This window comes from Limulus polyphemus, unplaced genomic scaffold, assembly GCF_000517525.1.
Source record: "Limulus polyphemus unplaced genomic scaffold, Limulus_polyphemus-2.1.2 Scaffold1050, whole genome shotgun sequence".
In the NCBI taxonomy this organism is placed as follows: Eukaryota; Metazoa; Arthropoda; class Merostomata; order Xiphosura; family Limulidae; genus Limulus; species Limulus polyphemus.
In genome coordinates, this window is record NW_013666660.1 from 331,232 (window position 1) to 343,098 (window position 11,867).

At 36.5% G+C, this 11,867-nt stretch overlaps 1 protein-coding gene across 7 annotated transcripts in view; it reads right to left on the minus strand.

The window, feature by feature from the left end:
- Positions 1 to 11,867, minus strand: part of LOC106461874 (adenosine 3'-phospho 5'-phosphosulfate transporter 2-like) — a 52,922-nt gene that overhangs the window by 28,395 nt on the left and 12,660 nt on the right. For all 7 annotated transcript variants that reach the window (XM_013921738.2, XM_022388954.1, XM_022388953.1 and 4 more), the window contains exon 3: positions 11,066 to 11,220. In XM_013921738.2, the coding sequence (XP_013777192.1) occupies positions 11,066 to 11,220 (155 nt within the window). The remainder of the gene's footprint in view (positions 1 to 11,065; positions 11,221 to 11,867) is intronic.

The following is an 11,867-nucleotide window of genomic DNA, read 5'->3' on the forward strand; positions in this document are numbered from 1 at the left end:
CATTGCTCAACATCATGAAAATTAAACCTTATTTTCAATAAGCGATCCTGAAAAATATTTGGGGTGTCTTAACTTTTTTCCTAGGTGTATATATATATATGGAAAAAGTTAAACTTATGTACAATAGTGTATTCCCACTATAGAGAATATAAGCATATTGTAAACATTAGATCAGTATATGTATAGTTCTCTTCTAGTCAAAAGTCCACTTAGGCCTGTTCAATTACTTTAGAATCTCATTTGAAAAGCCAAACTATTTTCTCTAATACTGTCACAATATTAGTCTGGTGCAATTCACTTACGATTGTGGTTTTCTTGCTTTTGAAGATCCTATGTCAAATTGCAATCAGGCTGATTCAATTACTTTAGAATTTCGCTTTGACAGAATAAACTTATTTTTTTTCTTACTCACTTTTGCACTGTTAGGTTCACTCTAATGTATATATATATATAACATTAGCCTATCACTTTTACATTACTTAACTTCACACCAACTATATTCTCCTTACTTTTATCTGTCTAATACTGTCTGTCTGCTGCTTCCCACTCGTCTCACGCTATTTATGTCTTTATTACATAGTCATCTGGCCACTTTCTATATTCTCGACACCAATTAGTTATTAACAAAACCTTCTACAATCGTCTGCTTTTAATTTTTATTATAACAAAATAAAATATTCACTCACAACCAGTCTTTTATATCATGACAGACTGCTAAGTCCATTCAGCTTATTTCTCAGAATCCCTGGTCATCATTAACAGATTAATCTAATTGTAACTTTCCCTTGAATTTTTATATGTATCAAGATCAGCTGTCCTAACTATGTATCTAGCAAGTTTTTCACATTCTGCTCCACAGAAATTCATTACAACTCATTAAATAGACCAAGAAATAAGTGCAAACATTTAACCAATGTCTCGCTACTAAATGTTGCTCAATAGCTCTAAAAGCAAGGGTCACAATGCCGTTTAAGAAGTCAATTTTTCAACCAAAAGTTTCCACACAACTGTCCAAGCCAAACAGTAATAAAGTGGCTTACACAAGATGTACTATGTGCATATCTTATTGTGAAACACCACTTGATCGCTCAGTAAGCAAGGAATGCCACTTCATTTCAGTGACTGATTTTGTAGTCAAATGACTGTCCTAACTATGTCTAGAATCCCAGCCATAATGATCAATAGAGCATAATCTCTGCTGACCATTAAAGCAGACTAACTGCTCCTTTTCATGAACAGCTAGACATGTGCTAACAGTGTATTCCTCCTCATCAGCTGAGGTAAGATCGTTTGACACAGTACTCTTGTCATCAGAGTCAGCTTGCTCATCCACCTCTTATTTCTGGAGTAAATAGTTTTCAAGAAGTTCATTAATGATATAAATTTTCATTTTTTCAACATGCCACATGATCACTGAGTCTCATTATTCACTTTACTGAATTGTTGTCTCAATTCACCCAGTAACCAGGTTTTAACTTTCATTTCACTAATGTTTCGTCAAAGCATCTCTTTTTACATACAACCACTTTACCCATTAGTTGTCATGTGAATTTATGTATGTCTGCTATTGCAAAACAGGACCGTTCTACATATTCCAGTGGATACTGTAGTACTTCTGCACTGGTTGGAGAACCATACATCAGATCCACTGGGAGCTGCACTTCTTGTCCAAACATTAGGTGATTTGCAAAACACCCGGTTAACTGTTGCTTTATTGTACTATATACTATCATGGCATATGGTAGGTGCTCATTCTAATCAGTTAGGTCAGGGTTAAGAAATTTAACAAGAATGTTTAACAGTCTGAACCATCCTTCCAGCCAGATTATCACATTGATGATGATATGGTGAAGTTCGAGTTTTCACCATACCCAACACTAGGCAAAACTCTGCAAACATCTGATTGATGAAGTATGCTCCTTGACTCATATAAATCTCTCCAGATACATCAGCAAGTGAAATCCATTGTTCAGACAAAATGAACTGTGCTAATGTTTCAGCCAATGAATAAGCTTCAGCCCACTTGATGAATTAATCAATAATAACCTCTTTCACTTTCAGACAGAGGATGATTTATATTAACATCTCTCTCTACAGGAGATGCTACAATTCTCTGATGGAGTTTTGCCTGACATGGCTAGTTATTCCTCTGGGCAGAAAACTTGGTACAATTATACACTATCCATCAACATTTCTGTGCAAATGCAGCCATAAAAACTACTTCTGCTCATTTGCAATAGTGCATGACACTCCCTGGTGGCCTCCAGTCCCTAATTATGCATAGTCTGAAATATTTCCACCCTTAGAGCTCTGGAGACAGCTAGCTGCATCATATGGTTGGCTAACACTTGTCAGGGTTCATACTGAAAATACAATATGCCATCTTTCAATTGTAACTGACCATATAAGTGCCATATATTGCACACATCAGTAGTATATTTGCCAATTTGTAATGGGTGTACACTAACTTGCTGCACAGCAAGTGGCTATTATCTGGGTTCTTCAAATGCTCTTCCCAAAGTTTCTGACTGGTCATTCTTAGTGTCCATTCAACACAGAGTTGTCACTTCTCATATGGTCTGTTATCACTGCTAAGCACAATGTGGTGCCAAGGATCCAGACATTCAACAAAAAGATATGATCTCACTGGTTGACAAGTTAATCCATTGGCATTTCCATATTGCTGTTCTGGGCAGTGTTACACAATGAAGTTGTATTCTTGTAACATTAGAATCCAATCAAAAATCATACCTTCTGTGAAGCATGATCTACTTAAATGGTGAACACCCTAACATACAAGTAGTGGCAGTAATGTTGGACAAAAACTACAACCAAAAGCAGTTCTTTGTTGTACAATATTGGCACTCAGCATAAAACTCACATACATGATCATGTGCTCCATTCTGTTCTGTAATTTTGACAAAACTGAGCCAATTCCACTGTCAATGGTGTCTGTATCCAGGATGAATAGACAAACTCAGTCAGGATAAGCCTACACTGGTGCTTCAGAGACTGGAATGTATCTCCACATTCCCTAGTCCATATTCAGTATTCATAAACCTTAGTCAGTGCAGACAGTACATCTAACTTGAACAAAGTTGGTTATAAACCATCAATAATACAACAGAAAACCTACAGAGATGCAAACTTCTCATTTGTTAGAAGGTAGACTCTCGTACTTGGCTGTTCCAGTCTTTGCAGAATAAGTGGACTGCCATCTCTACCAAATGCAAAAGTTATTAACTGCACTTTCATATATATATAAGCATGCACTTTCCTGGTTCCAATTCAAGGCTGCATCCTTGTTTCAATGGAATATCAATCTCATTGAAACATGTGGGCAAAGACAAGTTGTGTCATCCACATAGATGAGACATCGCTTCCAGTGTAGTTCTTTAAGTGTAAACTCCATTAACCTCTTGAAAGTAGCAGGTGTATTTATTACACAGATTGAATGGTATGATGTGGAACATATATAGTCTTTCTGAAATGCAAAAAGCAGTCTTACAGTTTTCTCATCCAGTTTGATTTGCCATTATTCAGAAGCCAAATCTAGTGTATTGAACCAATGGGCACCTTCTAGTGCTTCCGGATATTTGTCTGTGCATGGAAAGGAAAAGCATTAACATTTAAAACTGCATTCACTCCTCTGAAATCCACACAGAATCATGACATTCTTTCCTTCTTTTTTTACAATCATCACTAGAAATGACCAAACACTCTTGAAGGTTGTATTATTGCTCAGTTTCAACATTGATTATATTCCTAGTGCTCCAAGGAAGCCTGCACAGCAGTGTTTTATCAGACATGTGTTAACTGTGTCTATGTGATGATGTATGATTGTTGTCTAGCCCAATCAGTTGTCTCACCCCATTCAATTCACTGTCTTCAAATTTCTACGTTCAGTTCAAAAGATTGTCTTCATAATTTTTAATTAGAGGTATCATGTTTTCTGGAAATTGTGCTTTTGTTCTTGGATGTGATATAGTGGCTGTAACATTAGCTACTGGGTTAGTCTATGTCACTTCTGCCTCTGTTACTGTACCAATGACCATTCCAACTGGAAACTGAATATCAGAATGTCCATGATTACAAACTAGAATTGGTACAACACACATGATCTGACAGATTAGTGTTTAAGCAAATGCAACTTGCTTTCAGACAGAAAACAGAGTTTTATGCATTGTTTCTATCACCATGACAAAAATGCAATAAACTGAGTACATAGTATACTATAAAATATTTTTTGCACTTTAGGGGAAATTATCACATCCTATTCAATGTGCATACCCATAGTCCACTGTTTTCAGGCCAAGTCTAGTTGGCATTGAATAGTTTTATTGCAGGACTGCAGTTTACTTATTACACAAGCAAAACTCACTATTTTCACAGTAGCCCTATCCCTAAGATATCAATCTCTGAATTCAGATAAAAAACAATTACCTTCACTTAGTATGTGATTTTGCCAAGATGAAGTCATAGACATGCCTCTACACTCATATCCATCTGGTCACCTGTCATAAAAACATAGTTCATATAATTTTCTGAAGTGGTGGCTTTCAAAGAGTGCCTGATATACATAGTTAGGTTATTTAAGGTTCTAGCTGTACCAATATCCACTACAAACTCAACCTCATGCCCATTTATCTTTATAGGCACATACAAAGACCATGGTTTTCCAAACCAACCATCATGGCACTGGGTACAAACTCACCGCTGCACTCACCCAAGGTTGTGGCCAAATCAGATCCTACTATTTTATACCAGTAGATGCTGAATAGCTATTGCTTGTCAACCTTCCTGCATCTGTTGTGGTGCTGGTCTAAAAGGTGCACACATTCTATGGTACTGCTGATGATAGGATAAGGACATTTGAAAAACAAGTGACCTGTTATGTTACAGTTAAAGCAGGGGCTATTTCCCTTGTACTCTTGACTAGCTCCTGCTTCTGTTGAACCATAACAAGTTGTCGCCTCCTCTGCCTGATGGCATTGTAATGAAATGCTCTGAACTTCCTCCAGTGCACATGTCTCACTACTCTGCTCAACCCTTGGTGAATTCACACAGAACTTTGTGAAACAATCATATCCATGAATGCTTTGTAGTTCCATAGAGACCACCCCAGTAAGTCTCACAATGCTCAGGCCACTCATTATCACCATGTCCCTTTTCAACTACATCCAAAACCCATGCCACTGAGAACTGACATCCATGTGGGGATAGGATGAGGATCATACAGTCTTCACCTCAAATTCAGAGGGAATCTAGAACTGCTCCAACTCCAGAACGTGACACATGTTAGCTTTGATATATCGATCCGAGGACCCAACATCGGTAACAAAAGGATGTTTATTAAATATAAATTTACTCCAACAGTGAAACTAGCCAGAACCATCTAAAAAGCAATAACATACTCGGAATAAGATAGACGAGGGATAGCAAAAAGGACAGAACTGGAACAATTCCCCTTACCTCTGCTGTGACACATAACACAGAAGGAGTATAATAGAGGGAGGAATTTAGACAATCATAAACATGTGTGAAGACTGATGTTGATTGGTTCTACTCTAAATCCAAAACCCAGCCATGGGATACTGACATCAATGCAGGGGTAGGATGAGGGATTCCAATGAAGGGGTGAACTGCAATTTGATGTCTCAATCCTTAATGATTGTATAATGCATACTGTAGGATATCACCACCACCCTACTCTGCACTGAATGGTTATAGCCATCTTTCTGAAGGCACAAAGACAAAGGACGTGAATGGCAGGATGTAGAACCAGTGACTGAGGTTGACAAAGAAGAGAGGGAGACAAGGGAATGGGTACTGGAGGGAAAAGATGCAATTGGTGTAATCATGGAAACCACAGTTAAGCTGGCCAATAGGGTGCAATCAGAAGGACTCAACACGGAGTGGTATTGATGAGAGAGACAACCTGATGAAGCAATCGGATAGGAAAATATACATAAAGAAATTTGTGGGACCAATCCTAGCTGAAGGCATAGACTGCCAGAGCCCAAAGATGAGGTACAGGGGACCAATAAAGGGGTAATTTGTGATTGAGAGCTGTGGCAAATGCATCTATGTGTGGAAAACCCCACAGATTGCAAAGCCACTGGAATATGAAAGGATCTAAAGACCACTCTGTCAGATAAATGTTGTCGGGGCAGGAAATATGATATGCTACGAGATTGACAGCACCCAAAATGTGACACACAATGAGATGAATATGGTGCATGTAGGTCCAGTATAGGAGATCCAATGTCTGAAAACAGAAAGATTTTGACCAGGTGCCCTTGGTGATTGATATGTGCTACCACCGTAGAATGAATCATCATCAGACAATGTCTGGTGAGAGGAAGGAAGTGATTTAAAGCCCAACAGACCCCAAGAAACTTGAGGACTTTGATATGCAAAGAATGCTCATTGACATACCAATGACCCAAAGCCTCTTGGTGATTGACCCATGCACCTCAGCCCTGAAAGGATGTGTCTATGAAAAGATGTAAATTTAGACAAGGAGGAGGAAGCAAGATGCCTGCCGATGTATGGGCCTTGTCCAACCACCAAAGCAGATTGTCCAACAGGGTATGAGGAAGGGTAATGAGAGCAGCCAAGGGTCCAAAGCAAGGTTCCATTGAACGTGAAGAACCCACTGAAGAGATCACACGTGTGCATGACCAAGGGGAACCAGTGACATCATTGAAGACCACATCTCCAAAAGCAACAGAACCTTGCAAGCAGAAAATGAGGGAGCTCAAAGGGCATGACAAACTAACAATTCCATGGAATGAAGTCATAGAGGAGAATGTTGAGCCTGACTGAAAAGGACACCTAAATGGACAAGATATTTGGTAGGATGAATTTGATTAACCAGTCCACATGAGCAGACACGTGAAGGAGCTAATGAGTATGGATGGACAACTCCAGTTAGGAATGAGCCAGAAGAAGTCAATCATCCACATAGTGGGGGAATCGCAGCCCCAGAGCATGAAGATGGTGAGAAAAAGCTTTCACCACTCAATAGAAAACATAAGGGGCAGAAGCAAGACCGAACGGTAGGGCATAAAATTGGTAAACCATTATGTGATGGATGAACCAAAGATATGTAAGACAAGTAAGGGTTGGGAAGGATTGTAAACTGCAACAGGTGCCATATTGGGTTCTGACTGAGATAAATAGGCAACAAGATTGGAAACGATAGACTGATGTTGTTAATGATGCAACTCGTGACCTAAAGGATTCAGGGATAGTGTCAAATATGCAAGGCATAAAAAATGTGGCCATATGTAAATCCCGAAGATAAGATGCTGGTAAACAGACACAAGTTAAGGTCGCATCACAACCTAGAAGGTCCTAACAACAGAGAAACCACATTTGCAAAGCCATAGCAAAAGATGACAAATGAGCCCACATGGAGGAAAGAAGGGAGAGGATGTCATCAGAAAACCCCTCAGGATTTCAGTGGAGAGACTCAGAGAGAAGATGAATGGTAAAGAGATACTGTAAAAGAGGTGTGAGGGTAAGACATAGATGGGAAAATTGGGCATGGGTCAGAAGTACAGGAGATTTGGGGACCACCCCCAAACAGGTACAATAGAACCTAACAATTGTTGGTCTAGAAAAGGACAGTCTGTGCAATGATATGCAAGAACAAACTGATCCAAAGCCCATGGGGGGGCAAGGCATGCTAATTCCATCAGTTAATTGCGAGGCAAATTGGTCAGCATAGACCCAAACATTTGGGAAGGGGGAAAAACCAAATAGGGATGTGAAGATTGATCATGTAATAAGGAAGGATGCAGTTAATAGGAAATAGGGGTAGGAGATAAAACATCACATACCTGAGACACGAAATCCAAAAATACCATAGTTGGACTAACTGACTCCTTAGGAGGGGCATGGGAAGGCACAGCAAAATCAGGAGGTGGAAATAGGTGATCCAAATCCTCATCAGCCTGAACAGGCTGAGCATGTTTGGGAGAAAGTGGGGCGAGGTCCAGAGATAGAGGCTGACCCATGTAACATTCAATCTCTCTGCAAATAAATGGTGATAAATGTAACACCAGGTTGCCGAGACCTGTGACATAGCACTAGTCGCAGGTGTGACTCCTGAAGTGGTAACATGAACTTTGGAATTCATAATCGAGAATAGTCAACTAAAATCGAAATTATTAATAATAATGCAACTGTAATAAACTGGGATTAAACTAAAGTGAAGAAACAGTCTTAATAAACTTGGAGGTAATTTAAATGAGAACCACTTCACGAGTATACTAAAGTTGAATGTGAAACTTGAAACAAACAAAGAAACACATCCAAGCACAAGCACTGCCAAATGAAAAGTGATAGTTCTGTAGAGACGTATAGAAGGAGTCACATGCATCATGTGAGTATGTCATGCTCCTATTAGTGGAAAAGTGATGCTTGATGATTTACATGAGATACATGTTGGAATCATTTGATTCAAATAAGGGGGGACAGAAGGCTTGTGGCATGCGTAAAGAGAAACGTTTGCATATAAAGGACAGTACTGGATGAGAATATAGCTAATCTTGTGAGAAGAGGGAAGTACTGTATTGGAAGGTTTAATGATTTTTATATGTTTAACTTGTTGTTGCCTGGATTGTGAAAGTGTCTAAACAAGATGGCAACATTCACGTATGCAAAGCATTAATGAAATGAGTCTCTGCACGGTAATCATCATATAATAATAATAAAGCCCTGTGGGCACCAGTTGTCATCTTGGCATAAATAATAAAAGACAAAGAACTGGAAAGGAAAATTAAAAATAAACTATAAGTGAAAAGATAAAAACTTGAAATTATGAATATTAAAACACAAGTTTCAAAAGACTTCTACAAAGAGCTAAAAAGTATGTACATATTTCCATTTTTTAAATTTCAAACATTTTGTTACATTGTACACTGATGATAATAGGTAGAGTTAGTGATATAGTAGAAAAATATGGAAAATAAAATACAAAAATTTACCTAAAAAAACTTTTGATATTAATTTAGGAGATTCTACAGATTATGCAAATGTAATGTGAAAACTGTAAGATAATCAATAGTATTTTTATACTTCATATAAAAATCACCTTGCAGGTGAACTATTCAGAGTCTGAGAGTAAATAACTACATTATATAACACATTTTTTTTTATTAGAAATAGTAAAAAAATAAAACTAAATATTTTATTTTTCTGAAACTACATATTTTTTGGAACTTTCTTGTCAGACTTTAAACAATTTCATCCACTAGTTTTATTTTTGTAATGAAATATGACGAGAGCAATGTTACCTTCTCTATTCATCAAGGTCCACACAGTCTGGTTAGTTACTTTAGAATGCAATTGACAAGATGAATTATTCATTTCTATCCTGTTGTTATAATACAATCTGTGATAATTTCACTTATGTTACACTGTTTGTCACCACAGTTGTATCCAGAGCTTAAAATAATCATCTCTTTTCGTCAAGTCTACACAGGTTTGTTCAATTACTTTAGAACAAAAATGACTGGACAAATTATTCTTCTCTACTCTGTTGTTACAATACAATCTGTGATAATTTCACTTTAAAAAAAAAGCACCACTATATGTTCTTTATGACTAAACTTACAAACATACAGACCAGATTTATTTGACTATATCTCTCACTAACTTTGTCTTCCTTCCTATATAACTAACTAGAACTACATTTTGTACAAGTATTACACCATGAGATATTATGATGTAGTAACACTTTATCAAAGGTGCCCAGAACAATCCAGTGAGATGCCCATCAGCCTCACTGCCCCAAAGACAGATCGAGAATTCAAACACAGCTCTCACCATTGCCAATGTTAAAGCTCTAGGTCTAAGACAGTGTATTTCCTAATCCTTGTCACATTATCTGACTTAAGTCTTCACTTCAGCAGCAACTTAATCCTCACCACTGGAAGTTCTACATGGTCTCAGAATGTGCTTTTCCATGAAACTGATTTAGAAACACAACAGTACCAGAAAGACAAATGGAAAAAGAAGCACATTCAAAATAAACTCTGCAACAACAAATCCTTTAGTTACAGTGATACCTGACAAATAAGTTCAAATGTATCAATAAAATGCAGATACCAGAAATGTTATGCAGAGTTTAAATCTAAAATGGGAAGCAATAGAAATAAATAAACATAAAGGGACGAATAAATAAAATCTTTATTCATACATACACCCACACAAAAAAAAAAAACAGTGCTAGTCTTCACACTTATTTGTCAGCTTACAGTTTTATTGTGACTTTTATTAGTTGTTGAGGTTGAGAGGAGACTTTTCTAAAACATATCCACATAAGAAAGGACAAAAGGAATTCTCATTTACCAAACAAAATTCAGAAAAATATGTTACAGTATGGTATATTAGAACCCAATGCTGCATACATCACAGACTATTACAAATAACATTTATATGGGAGAAAAAAACTCTAATTCACATCAATTAGTTCAAGAATCTGCAACATCTTCTGAAATGGGCATACCCCTCCTCATGAAGGATCAGACACAGGGCCAAAGTGGTACAAGTTTCTAGCATATGGTATCTTCACCTGAGCAAAATTATCAGAACATGTTTATGACCTTTCAAAACTAGGCTAAAAAGAATGTCATAATACCTGCATAAAAATTTAGAAAAAATGTACTTCAATATATCTGACTAAAGCTATGTTCTAAACTATGGTAAAATGACAGAATGGTAAAATTCATGCCTATTTCAGTAATTGTATATATGAATACTTATATGAATATAAATGGTTATGTTTCACTTACATCATTAATTTTTCATAGATGTTTTTTTGTGTGTGAGAGGGTTACCATGATGAACCAAATTACCTTTTATGACTTTGTATTTCTTAGATATAATACACATTTTAACAAGCACTAGTTTTAAGTTTTCCAAAAGCTAACTAGAAAATGAACAACCTCTAACTCTTTCACACTGAGAGAAATTAAAAGTTAGCATTCTGCTGTATTCTAGTGTTCTATGAAGTATGATAAATACCACCAAAATATGAAAAAACATAAGTTACCTTGTATTATGATGCCCCCCACTAGAACTGGTATAAGTTTACAACATTTAAAGACAACTTGAGTAGGATAGTTGAGATATCCAACTGATGAATTTGACAGACCCATTGTACCCACAGTTAGAAGTCCCAATAAGACATATGTCTTCCAAGGAATCCTAAAATAATAAGTATGTGAAGAAATATTAAAACAACAATGCTGTTATACCACTATATTAGAAAAACACTTTTGAAAAAGCTACAAAAATATCACTTTTATGATTCCTGCAATTATAATATATATGAAAGCAGCAGCATCTTGAAAACTTATTACTATAAAGTATTTACAATTAAAATAAATTCTACTCAAAATTTGACACCCATTAAAATAATTAAACATACATGTAATTGTTCAAGAACTTTTAATAAAAAACATAAATAAATAGCAACAAGGTCCTTAAATTCATTTGCAATAGTATAAATTTTAAACACAACCCAGTAATGCTCAAAAGAATAGCTTGTACATAATATAATAAATATGAATATTCACATACAAAAAGAACTACAATTTGGTCCATCCAAAATTAACACATGCTGTAAGGTTTAACTCTTTCAACCCGGAGTTGGTCCCTGGGACCGATATCCTGACCATTTTATGCTTGTTATAGTTATCATGCTATAACTTTTAAATTAGTGTGGGAACATTAATGAAATTTGGCAGATAATCAGTAAACATTACAATGCCTTCATATGCAAAATATCTAATTTAATTTTTTTAATTAAGTCGTAAGGTTTGTAAAACAATGTTTCTCTCATGCCTTTTTTA